Genomic DNA, 23,623 nt, shown 5'->3' with positions numbered 1-23,623 from the left:
TTTCCGTATAATGTATATTTACCTATATCGTGTTCAATATCAAATAAATAAGAATGTTTATCTCATCATATCATACATTATCGATTACAACTATATTGATTTTTCATTATGGCATTTTTTTTTTTACATATTTCATCAAATTCTCACTTCTGTACATTGTTAATAATAAATGAATTAAATAAAATAATGTACGAAAATTAGCCTTTAATGTACACATATCATTCTAAATGATGTACCTGTGTAAGGATTTAATGTTGAGCGGGAGTTGAATTCATACATTTTGGGTTTAGCAATCTATGGGGCTAGGTTGTAGTACTCACTCACAAAATGAAACCATTATTAAGAGCAGGGAGTTTGAATCATTCCCCTACGGTTTAGCAATCCATGGAGCTAGGGTTTAGTACCACCACATGCATTGAATTTCGTTTTTTATGTGTTTTGGATTTCATACAGTAAATAATGTACGAAAATTGGCCTTTAATGTACATGCATAATTCTAAATGATGTACATGTGGAAGGATAAAATGTTTGGCGGGAGTTGAATCCATACCCTTTGGGTTTAGTAATCCATAGGGCTAGGTTGTAGTACCGACTCACAAACGAAACGTTCACCAATGACAGAGAGTTAGAATCATTCCCCTAGGGTTTAACAATCCATGGGGCTAGGACATATTACCAACACATGCATAAAAATTCGCTTTCTAATGTGTGTTTTGGATTTTATACAGGAAATAATCTATGAATATAATCTTATAATGTACATGCCTAACATTATTAATGAGTTTTCGTACATTATTCATTAGTGAACGACTACATTAGTTATGTATGTTATGTACATCATTCGTTCAGGCAGTGGATGCCTACATTATTTATGAATTTTCACATTATTTATAAGTGAATGACTACATAAGTTGTGACTTGTATATACCTCTCCCAATTATTCTATTACAATGGTATATTACTATGTCATGATGTGTTACAATATATTTCCCTATATGTACATTACCAAAATACTTAATAAATAATATATTCAGTTTTATACAATTAATGTACTATGCATACAGTAAATAATACATACAATGCTATCATTAATGTACAAAAGTCAAGTTGTACATTAAAACATAAATATTATAAATAATGTAAGCGCTTTGGCATGACAGCATGCTCAGCCTCCCTATCCGCAGCCATTTCCTCTCTAAATTGGTGTATAAATGAAAGGAGAATGTCTTCATCAAAGTCATCATCGAATCTAAGTCGGCCGCTGTCCACTTTGATTCTAATAAGACAAGTGTACATTTATTAGTTTAGATAAAAATTGAATGTCTAATAACACAACGTATCAATGCAGAATTAGGATTGTACTGATTGAAATAATCGATGTAATATGATGCTTCAAATTAAAAGACTTGATGTACACATAAGAGTGAATAATGTATCAACGCATAAGTAATCCTGACACAGATACATCACTCAGTATTACGCAGTACATTAAATATCACTTTTCTTACATTATGTACTGTATGTAATCCAAAAAAAAGAAAAGAAATTCAATGCATGTGGTGGTACTATACCCTAGCCCAATGGATTGGTAAACCCTAGGAGAATTATTCAAACTCCCTACCATTGGTAATGGTTTCGTTTTGTGAGTGGTTACTACAACCTAGTCTCATGGATTGCCCAAAGAGTATAGATTCAACTCCTGTCAAACATTAAATTCTTACATAGGTATGTCATTTAGTATACATGTACATATACATAATAACGTAACAAACTAGTTAGCCTAATGTAGCAGTTGCAGACAAATAATGTAAAATTGATGCCCAATTAAACAAGAATACGCAATTGCTCACTAGTTAGCATAATGTAACAAACTAGTTAGCATAATGTACAGTTAACATATGCAGAATAATGTAACAAATTAGTTAGCATAATGTAGCATTTGCAGCCCAATAATGTTTAGTTAACATATACAGAATTATGTAACAAACTAGTTAGCATAATGTAGCATGTATAGACAAATTAATAATGTACAATATGTAATTGATGCCCAATTAAACAAGAATACGCATTTGCTCACTGCAAATGACCACATTTACAAGGGAAAATCAATGAACCGAAATACCCTGTGAACCAAAACCAATAACATAGAGTAATGGAATGATGAACTAAGATAATCAAATCAATGATGAACTAAAAGCTAAACATATGCCCACTGAACCGAAATATACCAAAAATCGACAATAATGACGCAAAACAGATAAAATCACTGATTAACACAACCCCCCAATTGTAAAAAAGCAGAAATTTAGTGCGAAAATTTACCCGAAATGCGCTCCTGAAACGAAAATCGTCCGTCTACTATGGAGAAGTAGTTCGCAAATGAAATAATGTAGAATTTCCGTTGTCAAACAGCGTCGAAACGGGTGCGTGTTGTTGATTTGTGCGGCGGCTAGGGTTTTTCTAGAGAAGGGATTTGAGGGTGAAGGGAGAAATGAGTAGACGGTGAGAGAAGGGAGGTAGATCGTCTCAAAATATGGAATGATATTGTGCCGCTGAATTTTCGGAATATGCAGTTTTGAAACTGCTACAGATTTTGTGTGATACCAATTTTGCCCTGATAATGTACGAAAATGGTCGAATAATGTAGCTCGGGTAATTTAAATCACATCCATCCAATCCATCTATCCTATGGCTATGATTTGTTTTGTGTATAACACTAAAGGGGTGTAAGGACCTTAATGCACCCCTATATATATATATATATATATATATATATATATATATATGAGAGTGTTATATTGCTAACTCAATACCTAATTGCTAACTACAACTAAATAAAAATAATAGCCATTAGATATTCAAATTAAGGGCCTAGATCATCAACCACGAAATATCAATACGATCAACAAAAAGCGTCAATAAAGCCATAAGATTAATTCCATAAAATATCAATAGGGGTATTAATGTCAATTAACTACATGTTTAGTTATAACTAACTTTTAAAAGAAATCCCAAAACGTTAGATTCATATAACATATATCAAATTAAAGATAATTTTATAAGAATTCCAACGATATCATACATGCATATGTTCCAACGTCAAAATTTGAAAAAAAATTCGAAATTTTTTCAATTTTTTCGTAAAGCAGAAATGTCAACATACTATATAAAATATGTGAATATAATACATGTAGAATGTCAATATAAGCAATGGGTTAACATTCTTAAAGCATTGTGTTGACATTCTCAAAGCATTGTGTTGATATTTCCGAAACACTATATTGACATTTTCATCTAAAACCCTAATTTGGCGTTTTTTTTTTCTCTTTTTTGATTTTATTAATAAAAACGAAAATTACACGTGGCAAATTGTAGACCACACGTTTTCTAAAATCCTATGGCCTTAAATTAGTTGTAGTTAGCAATTGATCACTCTCCTATATATATATATATAAATTATATTGACATCCACTACAAAAAAAAAGGTGTTTTGCAAGCACCAAAATGCTTGCAAATAACCAAATATGCTCGCAAAACGTCATTTTGCAAGCACTTTGCAAGCACGAAGGGTGCTTCCCATTTCGTTCGTTGCAAAAATTGCAAGCATTTTAGCACATGCTGAAAATTTTGCAAGCACATTGGCCGGTGCTCGCAAAATAGCTTTCAAATCTAGTAGCCAAATTATTACTTTGCTAGCACCTTTTTTGCTCGCAAAAATTCTAGAACCTCTTTTCTGCTCGCAATGTGCTCGAAAAATAGATCCATTTTCTGGCCTATTTGCAAGCACATTTGTACTCGCAAATTGATATTTTTTTCAAAAAATTCTATATTTTTTTTATATTTTACTATAATTTTTTCCAAATTAATATTAGCGTTTATTTTTTAAAAATTATATGAAATTAATCAAAAGAATAACACAATTCAAATTTTACATAAAATAAAAAATAAGTATTGTTTTACAACCAAACGAATGATTTGAATCTTCCAAAATGATAACTATCAAACCACGGTTTCATATCATAGAAGACCGTGAAGCTAGAATAGAAAATATATTTCACTTTTCTTCCAAAAACATAAATGTCAAACCTAACACAAGCTAAATCTATTCACTTCTTCTCCTCTTCTTAAGTAAACCCCTGTTCAACAAGAACAAAAAACAATAAATATATTTCATTAATATATAAATATGCCTTGTAACATAGAAAATAAGTTGAACTTTCTTACCCACTAACTCGTTCGTTCTTTCACCAAAGCCCGTTAATTGTAACCATAATGAGCAACCAAAAATATAGCTTCTCCAAATGCAACTATTAAGTGTGTGAAGTGATGATCTTTACAAAGTGTTAGCATGTATATACAACTATTAAGTGTGTGAAGAACTGTTGAGATATGATTAAGTGGCAGAGTATGTGTAGTGTACCTCTTCGCTTCCCTGCTTGCTCAATTGCGACTTTGCAGTTAGGCATAAGTTCTTGTAAAGCAAGTCTTCTCTAATCTTATAAGTGACAGTCATTATCCTAATCTCAACAAATTTCCTAAATTTGAACCAAGTAATAATTTCACTACGAAACAGTCATCATCCCAATCTTAAAACAAGATATCAATCTTTAACAGAAAATTAGACAAGAAATGTATTTCCATAAGCATCTGTATTTTCAAATTAAAAGAATAGAAACTATAACATCAATTAGAGGAAAAAGAAGAAAGGAAAACATCAAGAACACCATGTTATTATATATGAGAAAACTAGACTAACAAACACGCAGTAGAGACAAGTACCACTCACTGTGAATTCGAATTCAGCTTGATCTTGTCTTTGTAAACTCTAATGATCTGTAAGAAGAAAAGGAGCACTATAAAATCTACAAGCAAAAATGTAGAAAGACGGCTATTTATCAAATGAAGGCGTTTACGACTAAATCCTAAGAAACACAGAATGCTTTCGAGTGTGAACAGGAAAGTTTAGATAACCTGTACCTGGTAGATCCATGAGTTATATTGCTGAGAACTAGTGGCCCTCTAATGATCTTCAACAGAACCTAAAAGCAGCAAACCAACATTAGATTTTCTCCAAAATAAAAATTAGAGACAAGTCAGTTTTCTTTAGTGGCTAGAACTTTCAAGACATCGAAAGAGTATAACAGAACTGATCACTCAACAACTGAAGGAAGTCATCCAATGGGAAGGAAAATGTAAGCACCAGAAGCCTAAGAATCAACTTCTCCCAGACTGCATATAACAAAATTACCAGAGCATATAACAATATTACCAGAGTCTTTCACATTTTTAAAACCTACAAAACCACTTACCTTTTAGAACGGCAAAGTGTAACGTAGTAAATTCCTACAGAACCATTCAATATCCGGAACTGATTCTAACAGGGTAATACCATGTTAAATGAGAAACTCAACAATTTTGACATGTCTCCTTTTGCCAGTTTCTGCTAAACTATAAAAAACTGCAAATCAAACAATATAATCATCATAACAAATTAATTAGAGTATTTCCAAAAATTGATACATATATAAAAGCATGCCCTAGATCAAATCATCAAATCAAGATGTTTTATTTGTTTTGGATTCAGGCACACAAGGTACGTTTTGAACTGACTGGAGATGCGAGGAATAGAAATTGAACCTAACACAGGTAAAGGCGATCTGATTGAACCTGATTTTCCAAAATTGAACCTAATTCACCTCAGAAATTCAATTATAAGCGGAACATCAAATTAAGCTAAAATTTCCGAATTGTGCCTGGTTCATCTCAATCATTTTAACATTCATACTGACAAACACAAACAAAAATGATCTCCACACGCCAATTAAATCACGAATCAGAGAGAAATTTCACCTCTTTCTCCACAAGCTTATGGAAGAAGCGTTTGGCCTCAGTCGTGGAGATGTTTGGATAACACAGGGAAGGAGACTGTTACCGGCGGTGGAGGAACGACGGTGGAGTGGGGAGGAAGGACGGCGGCGGAGAGCGATTAGGGCTTGATTTGAATCACTCTACCAAATTTAGTTTTTGTTTATCTCAATTATTCATTTACTTAAACACATCTCTAAACAAAATTAATTAATAAAGAAAAAGTAGAATAATTAATGACAGATATGATGCCGTCAGTAATCCGAGCGTATGGGAAAAACTGTGGTATTTTGCGAGCATCATTAATTTTGCTCGCAAATATGCAAGTAATGTAGCAAGCACCATTCGCTTGCTCGCAAATGGTTGGTTTGACGACAAGCAGCTATTTTGCGAGCAACTCTTGCTTGCAAACTAGCAAGTACAAGCATTTGGCTCGCAATTTTGCTTGCAAATCTGCCAAAATTTGCAAGCACATGTTGTGCTTGTAAATATGTGCTTGCAAACATGAGTTTTTTTTGTAGCGTATCTTTCAAATATATATAAAATATTTCATTGTTCAAACTATTTATCGACAATAATATATATAGAATGGTAACTAGTTTATAGAAGTGTAGCACGTGAATGTAACAAAAAAAAATGTCAAAGGTTAAATGTTTCAACATTATGTGAATTTAGAAATTTGAAGTGAATACCTACAAGTCGCACATAATGCTTGAAAATCTAAAATAGAGCCTACAAATACTATTCTATCACCATGCATGAACCACAAAAATGATAAAATAGCTAAATATTAGGCATGTAGAGATGTGGTCCTAGACCATGGTAGCTCTAACCGGTCCCCTCTACACTCCACTCACAATAAACTTTATTTACAGTCGCCCCATAATTGCCAGAAATGGATGCCCATTCAAACTTTGTACATAACCAACCAAATTTTCTATGGTCCACTATATACTCTAATTGAAGTTTAAAAAGTTGAACAACACCCACATCCTACAACATGGAACAATCAACCCTGTTTAAAAATCAAATATTATTAACTAAAAATTGTAAACTAAAATTCATAAAATGATTATAATTACTAAGGAGGTGCAAATTTTCATGATGAAATGGAATTAAGGAGACAATAGAATGACTATGCCAAATTTAGTGAGAATAGTGACTAATATGAAAAATGTATAAATTTTAAACAAATAAACTGAATTAAACTGACACGAGTGATTTTTTTCTCGAAAAATGAAAACCCACTAACCTATGTATAATTTCTGCATATTCCAACATTCTTCAATATATACATTCCCACTCAGTACATATGCTTTTACATTCTCAACCAACCCCTACCACTTGTTCCACTTTTTATATAATTAATTTGTTGGAAAATTCTCTATATAAGCCTAGCCCTAGACTCAAAATCAATCACACCTTCTCTCAAATCAAATAAAAGTAAAAAAAACCATTGCTAAACTCTGTATTGCTCTTATTCTAGCAATCTCATGCTTACTGGCGTCCACACTGAATGTGTATGCCAGAAAGCAAGCCCCCTATGTCGTCATCGAGGAAGAAACATCCTTCCTCAACAGAGACGGATGCAGGTGGGGTCGGGTGGGGTCGACCGACCCCACCGCTGACCCTACCGCCGGTGATAAGCGCCGGAAAATTCTTAGGATTTTAACATAAAAACTACCGTCGACCCCACCATTTTGAAATTCCGCCGCAATCATCGGAGCTCTGAATGTTGACGAGTAAGAAACGAGAAAGAAGAAGGAGTTCTACTAATATTGAGGTTGAAATATAAAAGGGAGAGAATACATTTACAGAGTTACATTGATATTGTGGATATTGTGGAAGAAGAAGTTGAAGAGAGAATGGAATTGGAGCGAGAGGGGGACAACTTTTGGTGGGGGTGGTGGGTCCTACAACAATAATTAATAATAAAAAAATGATATAGTTGTTTTAATGTTTAAAATTTTACTGTATCCTATTTCTCTGTTCTTTTAATTTTCTAAAACTTTATTTTCAAAAAATAGTACTCCTACTAAATAGTTTCCATTTCTAGTTATTTTTACTATAAAGATTTAATATTCCATCAGCTGATCACTCCAAATTTTATATTAATAAATGAATAAATCAATATAATCGTTTAAGTTCTTAGAGCTTTCATCTTTATTATCTAATGAAATAGCTTTGACACATTTTGAAGATATAAATAATTGTTTGAATTAATTATCGCTCACAATATAAGTTGATGACATTTAGATTGTTCTAATATACCCATTTTTTAAAAATATATTTTTTAAATATTATATTTATTATTAAATTTTGAAAAATGTCGACCCCACGTATCTTATTTCCTGGATCCGTCATTGTTCCTCGACGACTTCTGGGGTGGAAGAGAAAAGCTGATGAAGCTCGAGCTATACGTCCAAGATCTCCGGGTCGGCAACAAGAACGCCACCGTGGTGGAGGTGGCGAAAGCCGCCGGCGTTACCGACAAATCTCCGTTCAACTTCGGAAGCGTCCACGTCGTCGATGACCTGGTCACGGAGGGGCCGGGAATCAACTCACGGCCCCTCGGCCGCGTCCAAGGGCTCACCATCAACGCGGACCTCTCGACCTTCGGCATCGCCACGAACCTCAATTTGTATTTCACGGTGGGGAAGCTCGCCGGCAGCACGCTCTGCATTCTCGGACGGAACCAGGTGATGGACGACCAGCGGGAGCTGCCGGTGGTTGGCGGCAGCGGCATTTTCCGATTCGCACGTGGCTACGCAATCCAAACCTCGCATTCGATGGATGCCGCGGCTAACTACGCGGTGTTGAAATACACCATCTACACTACGTACAACTCTCGTTTCAACGTTGATGCTGAGAGTTTTGCTCAAATGTGAGAAAAGGGAAATCTCAAATCTCTAATAAATGTACGTCAATGTAATGCGTGCATGCATGCATGATTACACCTCTGTTCTGTCTGGTGCATTCATCTTGCTATTTTGGATTGTATCCTGTTTCTAATTGTACTTCGTCTTCTTTGGAGTGATGAATATTTAAGAAGACTTATCTTTTAATGACACTAAATAGAGACGTAATGAAAATGAGGACGTTTTTTTTAAAAGGTAAATCTGGTCTATCCCACAAAGTTTGAAATCTGCTAATTAAATAACGTAGTTTCAATTTTTTTAGTTTATCCCATGAGTAGAATTTTAGGTGGAATCTTTGTTGACGTGATTGAGATTTTAAGATGGACTGAGATTTAAATCATGAAAATGATGTGTGTATAATCCAAAGTGTAATCATAAGGAGCTTGATCTTAAAGTTGGATTGAAATTTCAAGATGGATTTTAATGTAGAGATGCAAAGATTCCACTTAAAATTTGACCCACGGGATAAACTAGAAAAATTGAAACTTCGTGATTTAATTAGCGAATTTCAAACTTTGTGGAATAGACTAGATTTTGACCAAACTTGGTGATTTAAATGACTATTTACCCTTTTTTTTAAATGACACTAAAATGAGGACGTTTTTGCAGTGTTGATAATATATTTAGAAACACAAATTCGTATCTCTATATTTTTCTTTTAAAAGAGAATCAACAATGATTTCCTATTTATCCCATGATAATTCAAACCCTTGACCTATTAAATGAAGAAGAAGTGTTTTACAAACTAAGTCGCGCTTCATCATCAAATGTTCTTAATTTTTTAGTGAATAATGCATGATCATTGATAAATCAATTTAGTTTACTTAAATTTTTCATTTGCATGATTAGATTCGCCATGGATAATCTTACCAAAATTATTACTCCCTCTGTCCACGAAAATTTGTCCCAGTTTTCCATTTCCGTCCGTCCCTTAAAATTTGTCTCATTTCACTTTTACCATTTTTGGTAGTGGACCCCATATTCCACTAACTAATTTCTACTCACATTTTATTATAAAACTAATATTTTAAAAATAGGACCCACAATCCACTAACTTTTTCAACTCACTTTCCATTACATTTTATTAAAATCCGTGCCCGGTCAAACCGGGACGAATTTTCGTGGACGGAGGGAGTATTATTATTAGTTGAATTATTATTAGTATTATTATTATTGATGGTTCTATTTGACTGAATTTTGAACTACATTTTTGTATAATTGTAAAAGTTATATCCATTTATTTTTTTGTATTTTAATCATAATTAATTAGTTTATTCTAAATAATCAAATCCTATTACTATATCCTATCATCTTATTTATTGACTGTTGTGTTCCACATTTTCGAATCGAAATTTGGTTTCTCTCACTTACTATTCATTGTTTAAAATTACTGAAAAAAAAGAAGCAAATCCGGCAAGACAGAAACTACCAGCTCAATTGCCGCTTGCCAGTGGAATCAAAACTAGTACAGACAAAATTTGTTTAATTAATCTACAACATTCAATTTGGTTTATCATCGGTTGAATATGTCAATGGCCAAAAAGTTGACCAGTTTATGCTACTACAAGCTAAGTAAAATTAAACAAAAAGAAAAAAGAAAAAAAACAAGATTATAAATTGCAGACTTCTTGGGTAACAAATACTGTAATTCTGAAAATGGAGATCAAAACCTTCTACTACCTCTTTTCCTATATTTTGGTACTCACCATTTCAACCTCACCAACTCACTCAGCGTACTACACCAAAAGCACAACGTACACGCCGGTTCAGCTGAAGAAAACGCATCTCCGGTTTTTCTTTCATGACAACCTAGGCGGACCGGACCCGACCGCGGTTCAAATCGCAGGTCAGCGAGATGCAAACAATCCTATACCGTTCGGAGCCCTGTTCGCTATCGACGATCCTCTGACGGAGGGGCCGGAGCTGACGTCGAGGGCCGTCGGAAACGCTCGAGGTATGTATCTGTCCTCGAGCCGGGGCGATGACGTGGCGTTGGTCTTGTACGTTGATCTCGGTTTCACAGCGGGAAAGTTCAACGGGAGCTCGCTGAGCGTGTTTTCGAGGAATCCGGTGGCGGAGAGGCGCCGTGAGATGGCGGTGGTCGGCGGCAGAGGGCTGTTTAGGAGGGCGGAGGGGACGGTTTTTGTTACCACTCATTTTGTGAATTTTACTTATGCGCTTCTTGAATATAACGTTGAAGTTGTTCATCCTTAGCTTGATGGGTTAGGGTTTATTGGATTTTGTGCGCTTTGTTTTCACATTAATTTTATTTGTGCGCTTTGTTTTGGAGAATAAAAGAAGAACTATAAATTAATATGGATTCATAATTAATACTCTAATCCGGATTTGAGGACATTACAACAATCTAAACACGCCAGCCATCCTCCGTGTCCAATGATGAGCTGACGTGATTCCCACTCGCTGAGTATGCGAGTGGACATAATTTTGCTTATTTACATAGAGAGTATATATGGTTGGAATATTTTTTGGTACTCCAACATATATCTGGTCAGAGTGAGAGAAACAAATTTTTTGGATGAATTACAATAAGAGTGATGATTCAGAGATATAATGTCTTTAAGACATAATATCCCTATGTCAATTTGATATAAGCCAAATTATAATATGGACTAATATATCTTTATTTTCAAACTAATGCACTTGTCAAATTAATTCACTATTATTGTAAATAGGCCTGTCAAAATGGATATCGGGTATTGAATACCCGATATCCAAACCCGAAAAAGTCGGATAATTGGATACCCGAAATCCGATTTTTCGGATATCGGATCGGGATCGGGTAGTGAGAATTTTGGATTATCGGGTATCGGGTTACCCGATATCCGATCGGGTATACCCGAATTACCCGATTTATCCGATTTATTTTCTAAAATTAATAAATTATATTTTTATTATAATTAAATATAATTTAATTTCTTAACTATAATTTAATTAATACTTAATAGTTAGCATATAAGATATGTAATTTAATTTTTTTAATTATATTTTAATTTCATTGACTTGTGATATTTTGAATTTTTGATGATATTATTGTTAGATCTTGATTCTTATGAATTATTGAATTGTGTATTTATAAAGGATGAATGTTTGAACTTATGAATTTTGACGGTTATTGACTTATTGTGGATGGATAAAAGATGTTAATATGGTTATAACTTATGAATTTTGTATTTTTCAATGTTTTTAGTTATTTTCTTTTAAATTCGAACTACTACAAGAATTTTGTATTTCTAAAAATTTGTAGTTATTTTCTCTTAAATTCGAGCTACTATAAGAATTTTGTATTTCTAAAAGTTTGTAGTTATTTTTACTTGAATACTAGTACTTCAACTTTGTATTAAATTTGAATTAAAATAATATTAAATAAATTCTAAAAGTTTGTAGTTAATTTTCAAAAATAAAATAAAATAAATTCAAAATCACAATTGGGACTGGATACCCGATTTTTCGGGACTGGATACCCGAGTCGGGTATCCGGGTACCCGAAATCAAATTCGGGTCGGGTATCGGGTATTGGATTTTTGAAATTTTGGGATCGGGTACCCGAAAATTTCGGATCGGGTATCCGCAGGTATCCAATTTGACAGGCCTAATTGTAAACATTTGAACATTTCAAATCAATGCACTAATTTTGCAATTATCATTATTTTCTGATTCTAAGCGCTAGCCAATAATTTAGTAAGGATACTCCATATCATAAATTGACTTTCTACAAAATTTGCATTATATAAAAACATTTGAATTCAATCATCTGATAGTCATATAGGAATACTTAATTTCCTAATATTATCCTCCAACAAAACAAAAATATTCATTCACATCCAATTATTTTATTATTAAACAATAGTAATTAAAGTTCTAGATTGTAAAAAGTATATACGTACATAAATATGTTTAATTTTTAATTGTTTTCATCCAACGAAATAGTAACAGTTAGTATGCATATGTTATATATTTAATTTCTACTTGTATCATCTAATGAAAGGATAATAGTCATCTGCGTCAAATTATTTTATTAGTATTAAATAATTACTAAAATTCTGAATCATAAAAATGATTGCATCATATACATACTTAATTTCTTAGAGTCATTTTTCAACGAAATAGTAATAGTCACTCACATCAACTTTTATCTTTTTGTATAATAAAGTTTAAAATTCTAAATTGGAAAATAGTACTCCAGTAGTATACATATGCTATATAGTTAATTTCTACTTGTATCATCTAATGAAAGGATAATAGTCAATTGCGTCAAATTATTTTGTTAGTATTAAATAATTACTAAAATTCTGAATCATAAAAATGATTGCATGCATATACATACTTAATTTCTTAGTGGCATTGTTCAACGAAATAGTAATAGTCACCCACATCAACTTTTATCTTTTTGTATAATAAAGTTTAAAATTCTAAATTGTAAAATAGTACTCCAGTAGTATACATATGTTATATAGTTAATTTCTACTTGTATCATCTAATGAAAGGATAATAGTCATTTGCGTCAAATTATTTTATTAGTATTAAATAATTACTAAAATTCTGAATCATAAAAATGATTGCATGCATATACATACTTAATTTCTTAGTGTCATTGTTCAACGAAATAGTAATAGTCACCCACATCAACTTTTTTTTTCTATAATAAATTCTAAAATTCTAAATTCTAAAATTCTAAAACACATTATTTTGACACCATGTAACAATTTAATTCTAGTATACAAATTTAAATTGTTGCTCCCTAACATTTTGTCCATTAATAAAATAAAACATGTATAAATTTCGAATCTTTATTTGATGCTATAAGAACTCAAGCAATTAAATTGATTTATTAATTTTATAATTATAAATTCTAGATTCAATAATGTTTTGTAATAATATAATTAAGATTGAGTATCAAATCTATTAAGTACCTATAAGTTAGAATTTAAAAAGGTTAATTGTATAATATATTATTTAAAATAAAGTTTAAATTCATTATATTAGATTAAATTTTAAAAAAAAATCGTGATTGAAGTTAGAATGAATAATTCAAAAAATTTATGGCATGTATTTCCAAGTCTTCGTGACTCATGTTAGTAGAATTAAATCAAGTGGAATTTTGGAACTAGAAAAAAATGGTGAGATTGTGGACTTCTTCCTAAACAAAATAGTGGAGTATAAAATTAAATCCAATATATGATGCAGCCTATATTAGTTAGAGAGATTGGAGATTATGGTGAGATGATTAGAGAGAATATTTGCTTAAATCATGTCATCCATATAAATGCACGTAACTTTCCTAAGTAAGTAATTCTTAAATATAAATAAATGTTTTTATATGCACAAGGTTAGTATGATATATGTACAAAACATTTATTTAAATAAAAATATAAAACAATCTAAAATGACTACTTTAACCTCATTATGTCTTAGACATAATGAGGCCAAAACATTATTGTTACAATAAATTATATTTATTCTGTATATGAAAAATAGTCCAATTTTGTTATTTTTGAATATCCAACAAAAATAGTTAAAAAATGGAAAATTTCTCATATACTTTTTGTCTTTCCTATCATATTTTATCCACGATTTCTTCGTATCTTTTCTATTTTACCTATTTTTTCTCCATCTCTTTTAATTTATCAATTTCTCATTAAAATTTGTATCGTCCACAAATTTATTTATGACTATTTTTTTTGTTAGTATGCCTTGAATTTGTATAGGATTAGGTTTCCTAATTGGGATAGGATTATGTTTCCTAGGCCCAATCTGTCTAATGTGTACCTATATATATGGGAGTAGAGCACATAATCTGTATCTGAAAACTGCAGTCATAATACAATTTGGTCTCCGTTTTTGCCCGTGGACGTAGCCAACACAACGTTGGTGAACCACGTAAATTCTGTGTCTATTTACGTTCTTTTGTTTCTCGATTCACAATTGTCCTATTTGTCATAACAAACTGGTATCTAGAGCCTTGGTTTTCGAACTAGGGTTTTGAATTCCGCTGCGAGGGTTTTGTCCGGTAAATCGAGATGTCTGCGCTGAACGTGAAGGTTGACAAATTCACCGGGAGAAATAGTTTTGGTTTATGGCAGATCAAGATGCGATCTCTGCTGAAGCAGCAGGGTTTGTGGGAGCCGCTCAAAACAAAGAAGGCTACGGAGGATGATAAGGAGTGGACAACCCTAGACGAAAAGGCCCACTCGACCATCATATTGAGCCTGTCTGACGATGTTATCATCGAAGTTGCGGATCAGGAGACGGCTGCTGCTCTTTGGGCGAAGTTGGAGAGTCTATACATGACGAAGTCTCTAACCAACAAGTTGCTCTTGAAGCAACGTTTGTTTCCGTTACGCATGCAGGAAGGTACGCCCCTTCGGGATCATCTGGAAAATTTGAATAAAATTTTGCTAGATTTGCGTAATGTTGAAGTTAAAGTAGAAGACGAGGATGCTGCTTTAATTTTGCTTGTGTCTCTGCCTGAATCTTACGAAAATTTTGTTGAGTCTTTTATGACTGGAAAGGAAACTCTTTTGTTGGAGGATGTTCCATCTGCTCTCCACATCAGAGAGGATCGTCAACAGGCAACGAGTTCAGCCACAGAAGATCTGCCATCGGGATTATCTGTTACGGGTAAAGGACAGAAGAAATTCGGACAGAAGAAGCAGAACTCAAAAGGTTCAAAAGGTCCTAAAGGCCCTAAGCCAGATGACATCTGCAGATATTGTAAAGAACCACCAGGGCATTGGAAGGCTGATTGTCCAAGGATAAAGAAGAAATTGAGCAAGAAGGAAGATGCTAACGGTTCTGCGACTGTGGCAGAAGCTGATGACACAAATTCGGAAGAAGAATTGGCCTTGGTTGCGGATGAACAACCACACTGTAATGATGTGTGGATTTTGGATTCTGGAGCGTCATATCATCTCTGTCCTCACAGGGAGTATTTCAACACTTATGAGCAGATAGATGGAGGCAATGTTACCATGACCAACAGTGTTGTCTGCAAGGTGGTTGGCATCGGCTCAATCAGGATTAGGACTCATGATGGGGTCTTCTGCACCTTGAACGATGTTAGGCATGTTCCACAGATGACGAAGAATCTGATATCCCTGAGTACATTTGATAGTAAGGGGTTCAGTTTCAAAGGTGAAGGTGGAGTAATGCGTATTTTGAAAGGTTCGAAGGTGGTTCTGACAGCTTTGAAACGGGGTACCTTGTATGTTCTGAGAGGTTCCATCGTAGCAAATTCTGCTGATATTGCATCATCCGAGGTTGCAACCAAGGATATGACCAAGCTGTGGCATATGAGGCTCGGTCATATGGAAGAACGTGGCATGAGAATCATGTTGAATCGTGATTTTCTTTTGGGCCATAAGGTGCAGAAACTTGATTTCTGCGAACACTGTGTGTTGGGGAAGCTTCATCGCAGCAAGTTTCCAAAGAAAGGTGTTCATCGAACGAATGGGACACTTGACTACATTCATATGGATTGTTGGGTTCCCTCACGTGTTGAGTCTATTGGAGGACACAAGTATTTTGTGTCGATGATTGATGACTACTCGAGAATGACTTGGGTGTTTATGATGAAGCATAAAGGTGAGGCATTCAAGAAGTTCAAAGAGTGGAAGACTCTAATTGAAAACCAGACTGGGAAGAAGATCAAGCGATTGAGAACAGATAACGGTCTGGAATTTTGTTCGTCTGAGTTCGATGAGTTTTGTAGGAGTGAAGGGATCGTTCGCCATCACACCGTTAGACATACACCACAACAGAATGGTGTGGCAGAACGCATGAATCAGACGTTGTTGGAGAGAGCAAGATGCATGCTCTTCCAAGCCGGTTTGACTAGGAAGTTTTGGGCAGAGGCAGTAAACACGGCTTGTTATCTGATCAACCGTGGACCTCACACTGGCATTGACTGCAAGACACCGTACGAGGTATGGTCTGATTCACCTGCAGATTACTCTATGTTGAGAGTTTTTGGGAGTACTGTTTACTATCATGTGAGTGAAGGTAAATTGGAGCCAAGAGCTAAGAAGGGAGTATTTGTTGGTTATGGAGATGGAGTTAAGGGGTACAGAATTTGGTCATCTTCAGAGGGTAGAATTATTCTCAGTCGGAATGTGGTATTTGATGAAAATTCTATGCTTAACTCTACTGTGAAGTCTATTGCTACAGAGGATTTGGATGGTGTTGATGAACAGGTGGAGCTGTAAGTCACTCACGATGTGAGTGAATCACAACTCCAAGGTGGAGAAGATCAACACACTACTGCTGAAGCCGCCGATACTTCTAGTTCGGATGTTCATCCACAAGCTCGTCAGAGAAGCATTGCTATTGACAGAGCTAGGAGGACAAATGTGAAGCCTCCGTTGAGGTATGGTTTTGAGGATATGATGGCATATACATTGCAGGTTGCCAATGAGGTTGAAGATGAGCCTTCGGCAGATGAACCACCTACCTACAAGGAAGCTATTTCAGGTAGTGAGCGTGCCAAGTGGCTCGCTGCAATGCAAGAAGAGATAGAATCACTTTTGAAGAACCTGACTTGGGAATTGGTTCCACGGCCTAAGGGGAGAAAGATTGTTACTTGCAAATGGATTTTCAAGAAGAAGGAAGGCACTACACCAGATGAGGGCATTAGATACAAGGCTCGTCTAGTTGCAAGAGGGTTCACGCAAAAGGAGGGGGTTGACTATAATGAGATATTCTCACCAGTGGTCAGACATACTTCCATCAGAGTGTTACTTGCGATAGTTGCACATTATGATTTGGAGCTTGAGCAACTAGATGTGAAGACGGCTTTCCTACACGGATTGCTTGAGGAGGATATCTACATGACTCAGCCAGAGGGATTTGTGGTTCCGGGCAAGGGGGATTATGTGTGCAAGTTGAAGAAGTCCTTGTATGGACTAAAGCAGTCTCTGAGGCAGTGGTATAAGAGGTTTGACAGTTACATGATCAAGCTGGGATTCAGCAGGAGACCGTATGATTGTTGTGTCTATCACAACATAGCTGATGATGGTTCTATGGTCTATCTTGTTCTATATGTGGATGATATGCTCATAGCTGCGAAGTCGAAGTCTGAAGTACAGAAGTTGAAAGCTCAGTTTAGTGTTGAGTTTGATACGAAGGATTTGAGTGTTGCGAAGAAAATTCTGGGCATGGAGATTTCTAGAGATAGAGAAAAGAAGAAGCTTTCTCTGTCACAGAAGAGCTACATTGAGAAGATTTTGTCAAGATTTGGCATGTCTGCATCTAAGGCTATTGATACTCCAAGTGCCACAAACATTCATTTATCATCTGATCTTGCACCAAAATCCGAAGTTGAGGAGGAGTACATGTCTCGAGTCCCGTACTCTAATGCAGTAGGGAGTTTGATGTACGCCATTTTCTGTACTAGGCCAGATATAGTGCATGCTGTCAGCATTGTTAGCAGGTTCATGGGAAATCCTGGAAAGGAGCACTGGCAGGCTGTGAAGAGGATCTTTCGTTACTTGAGAGGTACGTCTGATGTTGGTCTCATTTATGGAGGTGATACTCACTGTTTAGTTACTGGTTATTCTGATTCTGACTACGCTGGAGATGTCGATAGTAGGAGATCTATGACCGGTTATGTTTTCACTCTTAGTAGTTCTGTTGTTAGTTGGAAAGCAACTTTGCAGGCTGCAGTTACTTTGTCTACTACTGAAGCAGAGTATATGGCACTGAAGCAGAGTATATGGCATTGACAGAAGCTGCTAAAGAGGGAATATGGTTGCAAGGGCTAGTTGGTGATCTTGGTTTACATCAAGATCAAGCTGTTGTGTTCTGTGACAGTCAGAGCGCTATTTGTTTAGCCAAGGATCAAGTCCATCATGAAAGGACTAAGCATATTGATGTGAGAGTATCATTTTCTAAGAGATGAGAAGAGAATTGAGGTGAAGAAAGTAGGTACTGCTGATAATCCTGCTGATATGTTCACCAAGTCAGTCCCGCAGAGCAAGTTTCAACATTGTTTGGACTTGCTTAATGTCATGAGCTGTTAGTTGCCCGTGGAGAGCAAATCTGAGGCAAGAATGGAGAAGTTTGTTCGTCTGGTGTTATGATGATGCGTCTGCAAGGGAAAATTCAAGTCAAGATGGAGATTTGTTAGTATGCCTTGAATTTGTATAGGATTAGGTTTCCTAATTGGGATAGGATTATGTTTCCTAGGCCCAATCTGTCTAATGTGTGCCTATATATATGGGAGTAGAGCACATAATATGTATCTGAAAACTGCAGTCATAATACAATTTGTTCTCCGTTTTTGCCTGTGGACGTAGCCAACACAACGTTGGTGAACCACGTAAATTCTGTGTCTATTTACGCTCTTTTGTTTCTCGATTCACAATTGCCCTATTTGTCATAACATTTTTGGATTTAAATATGCTAGTATATCAAACAGTCATAACCTATGCAAATACACATATATATTCTCTCTGTTTATCATTTACCCATAGAAAGTATCTCCTTTTTCTGTTGACGAAGTCGATCGCATGGCCGGCATATTCTCCATGGCATTAATTAATGAGGATTATTTCATTCTTAAATAGGAATAATTGGACCCAAAAATTCCAAATTTGTCCCGAGATTCACTGTCGGAGTTTTTAAGGTCTAATATTGAAAATTCAATAAAAAACAGAAGAAGAAAGTACTCTATGTTGATATAGAAAAGTAAATTACTTCCAACTAGCCATTTCTATTTAAACATTAGAGAATATAATTGTTACTATTAATTTATCCAAACTTAATTACATCTAATGTTTTAAAAATAGGACAGATCGGCCGATTCGGCTGCGAACGGGCACGTGTTCCGTCTGATTTTTAAAAACGGACAGACCCTATATATTATATTAAGATTAGATTATATATTTATGCACTTAAACCGAAAGTTGTACCCAAAAATATAGTACTACTATATACTACCCCTTCCTCTGTCCCATTCTAGGTGACACATTTTTCTTTTTGGAATGTCTCACTTTAAATGACACATTTCTAATTATAGAAACATCACTCTTTCTATTTTTTCTCTCTTTTACTTTATTATCTCTATTTTACTCATAAAACTATACTGCATACAATCCGTGCTAAATTAAAAATGTGCCACTTAGAGTAGGACGAAGGGAATATATATTTTTATAAAAAGCTATCTAAACATTTGCATATATATTGTTTAATGAGCGTATTGCCAAATAAATCACTAATCAAATTCATGTGGTCGGTCCCACACTTTTCAAATATGAAAATAAATCACAAAATGAGATAAATTTGTCATGATTTCATCCACCTTATTCACGATGAATTATACGATGATGTGGCAACCGATTTTATAAAAAAAAATGAAAGTGTTGTTATACTATGGTATCTCACCTCTTTAAGGTGATGCATGTAGTTAAAATTGGTACATAATCACATATTACACCGAAAATGAGACATAAGAGATTATTGTGAAATTTTCATCTTTCGTAGTTATTTTTTCCAATTTTGAAAAGTATTATGATTGAAGAAAGCAGCCACGAAAAGGAGGCGTGGATCCCGTTGAGAAAGGTGGCCAAAGGGCCGCCACCACTAAAAGAGCTGAGGCTGGCGTAAAGGCCGAGGGGTGCGCTGCTATTGAAGCCATCTGTGAACAAAGGAAAGACCACCAACACTATTATTTAACGGAGTCGAAAAGGCAAGATGATAATGGCATTGTCTTTTAATACATAAATTTGTGAATTAAGAAAGTGATTTAAGTATTGTTATTAAAAATGAGATCCAACTTAGTAAAGCGGAATTTTTTCTTATTTAGAATTGATCAAATTTTAAGGTATAATTTAAAATAGTAAAATAAGTCTTTTTCAAATAATACAAGCTATTATGATGTCTTCTGTTATCTTGTCCATAGACCTAGATAAGGCTTTCGCATAAATCCGAATGGCGCTTGCATAACCGTATAAGGCTAGCTCAACTTGAGCACTACCGTCTTCTTTCGTATATCAAACAAATGTTTTTTTTTTTTTGTAGGCTTATGATTTTTGTTAGGAATTGAACTTCTCCCGACAAATTGCGAATTAATCATGCGTCATTGTTAATGGGCCTAGACCAGTGTACTTACTGGATGGGGCCTTGTTAATTTGCCATCTCATAGGCCTAATAGTATAATTAATGGTATTTTTTCTTCCTTCTCACTTCAATAATTGTAATGTTGCCATGTATACATACGTTATCAAAATACAATTTTTTTTAAAGAATTTTAAAAATATATGTGACACAAACTAAGTACTGTTGAAATAGAATAGTACACACGGTTTTGAAATAGATAATTGCGTGCACGGCCTAATGTTTACAGTATAATTTCATAAATAATTTGAAATTGTCTGTCTTGGTTTTTGTGTTTTTTTTTTTTAGTCTTGAATTTAATGATACTTATGAAAACGTGATTGAATATATATAATTGAGAATAATATAGTAAAATTTTATCTTGTTCAAACTCACAATCTTTATTATTAGAGTTATTAATTTATACACATGATCTGCATCAACTTTATTTTGATATTTTTATTGACTATTTGTTCTCATAGATCATCCGCATCTTTATTTATATGAGTAGACGATGAGTAATGTTCATTTACGACAATCAGTAATCCTATAAATCCAACGGTCTAGGTATAGTTGTTCATATATCTAACATTTTTATAATACACGATTCGCATGTATCTATAAGACATCGTTCAATATTTTGATAAAATATAGTAGTATATCAATTGATTGGTATCTATCTCCAACGAGACTTAAATAAATCAAGCCTGTGGTCAGGTGCATACAAGCAAAAAGTTTAAATTAATTCCTCAAACAAACAATGTTTATTAGTACTTTAATTTCGTCCACCAACATCCTCTTCAATCTTCATCTAGCTAGCCGACTAGTAAGACTAATTGTACTCTAGATTTATTGAACATAATATTTTATAGACACATTTTATTATTCTATAATCAAAAAGCAATGTGTATGTTTCATTAATTTTATTCACATGGTTATATTGCAACCTACCAGTCTCCTGTATGGAAAGTCATACTCCCTTTGTCCACGAATAGAAGTCACATTTCTTTCCGATACATATTTTAAGAAATGTTAAAAAAAGAGTATGAGAAAAGGTTAGTGGTATATGTCTATCAATAAATCTATGTGACCAAATTTTATACAACTAAAAACTAGTTTATTTGAAAAAAAAAGAGATTTATTTATGCATTTAATTAAAATATATGGATGCATATATAGTACATGGAAAGTGCATAATATTGTGGTCATATATTTATGATTTGTGTATAATTTTTTTTATTTTTTGGAACCACAAATGTAATTAGTGCATAGTTTAATTCAAATTTTAAAAACAATAGAAAGGAAATTCAAATATAAAAATAATAAATGTGGTTAAAGGCTAATAAGTCTTTTTAACTTGTCCACTTACTATATTTATTATTTTAATATAACCTTATTTTGGTTGTACAAAATTTGGTTGTTTATCATTACTATCGTAGAGAAGATCAAATTTATGATTTCCAATAGACTCCGCTTGTCACTAAAAATTTGTCACCTATTTCTATATTCGTCCCTCCCCAAAAAAAATTCACTTGTTTTCACTTTTACAATTTCCGGTAGTGAACCTCATATTCCACTAAGTCACTCTCACACACATTATATAATAAAACTAATACCTCATTTGTCGCAACTAAGCAAAGTTGTATTCTATTTTTACATGTCCCAACTAAGTTAAGTCATTTTCTTTTTTAACAAAAAATAAAATATCCAAGCACTCTTACTTTATTTCATCACTTACTTTACTCCCTCTTTATTTCACTTACTTTATCTCTGTCTCTTATTTTTAATATAATTTCTTAATTTTCGTGCCTAAAATTTTTGCCTCAACTTAATTAAAATTGAGAAAATGCACATCCCATTAATTTTTTTAATTCACTTTCTATTCATACATTTTATAAAATTCATGGCAGATCTAAATGATAGATTTTGGACAGAGTCACACAAAGGGATCAAGGGAGTATGGAATAAGGCGATGGATGTGGAATCAAGTCAACATAAATAGACTATATATACAACGACAAAGATAGTTTAGATCAAATCTTTCCAATTAAATATCTGAGTTACCTACATTTATTAAGAATAACTAGGGATGTCAATCTAGCCCGAAACACAAAGATCGACCCGAATTACCCGATAAAATCATAGGGTTAGGGCCGAAAAATCGCAATCCATATTCAGAAGCGGACTACACGAGCTAACCCGTTCGGGTCGGTGGGTTATGCGGGCTGACCCAGATGGGTTGCGGATTAGCCCACGGGTCGAGGATTTAATATAAAAATATAATTAAAATTTTCGATTATATACTTATATGAAGTATATTTGGTAATATCAATATTAAATACAACATTGATATGAAGAATATATGGTAATTATGTCTTCTCACTCAAATTGAAAGTTATGGTTATAATGAAATGCATTATTTCTAGTTAACGGTAGTCAGATTCATGTGTGCTATTAATTAAACTATATGTTTATCTATTTTGTTTCAATTTTCAATTGCTATTGTTTTCTTTCTCTTGATCACTTTGATAATACTTTACTATTTGCGACAATCTGTTTTATAATAATTTAGAATATTGGATTGGATAGAAAATAACATATAAGATTACCATTGACCCGAATAGCCCGTGGGTTAGCTCGAAACCCGAAGATTTAGGGTTAGGATTGAAAATTTATAGCCCGAAAAATTCACAGCCCGAATAACCTGCACCCAAATAGTCCGACAACTCGAG

General features: G+C 34.0%; 1 protein-coding gene, 1 long non-coding RNA gene and 1 pseudogene across 3 annotated transcripts; 2 read left to right on the top strand and 1 right to left on the bottom strand.

Moving 5' to 3' along the window:
* Nucleotides 1-3,912: 3,912 nt before the first annotated feature.
* Nucleotides 3,913-6,010, bottom strand: LOC148926808 (uncharacterized). 2 transcript variants are annotated; one of them, XR_016130359.1, is made up of 5 exons: nucleotides 5,851-6,010; nucleotides 4,978-5,458; nucleotides 4,780-4,833; nucleotides 4,225-4,535; nucleotides 3,913-4,136 (listed from the first exon to the last, which is right to left on the bottom strand). It is a non-coding gene; the product is annotated as an uncharacterized LOC148926808 (long non-coding RNA). The 2 variants fall into 2 exon arrangements; XR_016130358.1 differs by having other exon boundaries at nucleotides 4,225-4,833.
* Nucleotides 6,011-6,760: 750 nt separating this feature from the next.
* LOC125186496 (dirigent protein 11-like) lies at nucleotides 6,761-8,801 on the top strand. Its single transcript, XM_089059256.1, has 3 exons — nucleotides 6,761-6,781; nucleotides 7,270-7,455; nucleotides 8,250-8,801. Exons 1-3 carry the CDS (start codon nucleotides 6,761-6,763, stop codon nucleotides 8,751-8,753), a joined length of 711 nt encoding a protein of 236 aa, XP_088915382.1. The 3' UTR covers nucleotides 8,754-8,801.
* A 1,615-nt stretch (nucleotides 8,802-10,416) lies between these two features.
* On the top strand, nucleotides 10,417-11,014 carry LOC125186295 (dirigent protein 4 pseudogene; annotated as a pseudogene).
* Nucleotides 11,015-23,623: the final 12,609 nt, after the last annotated feature.

This window comes from Salvia hispanica, chromosome 5, assembly GCF_029641045.1.
Source record: "Salvia hispanica isolate PSC_SH4W2 chromosome 5, Shi_PSC_v1, whole genome shotgun sequence".
NCBI lineage: Eukaryota > Viridiplantae > Streptophyta > Magnoliopsida > Lamiales > Lamiaceae > Salvia > Salvia hispanica.
This window is presented reverse-complemented; position numbering and strand designations above follow the sequence as displayed.

Excerpts from the sequence above, each read along its gene's own strand:
- LOC125186496 (XM_089059256.1), top strand. The coding sequence starts at position 6,761 with ATGGATGCCCATTCAAACTTT. Across the intron at positions 6,782-7,269 it reads TGGATGCCCATTCAAACTTT|ACTCAAAATCAATCACACCT; the intron begins GTACATAACCAA and ends GCCTAGCCCTAG. Across the intron at positions 7,456-8,249 it reads TCCTCAACAGAGACGGATGC|GGTGGAAGAGAAAAGCTGAT; the intron begins AGGTGGGGTCGG and ends GACGACTTCTGG.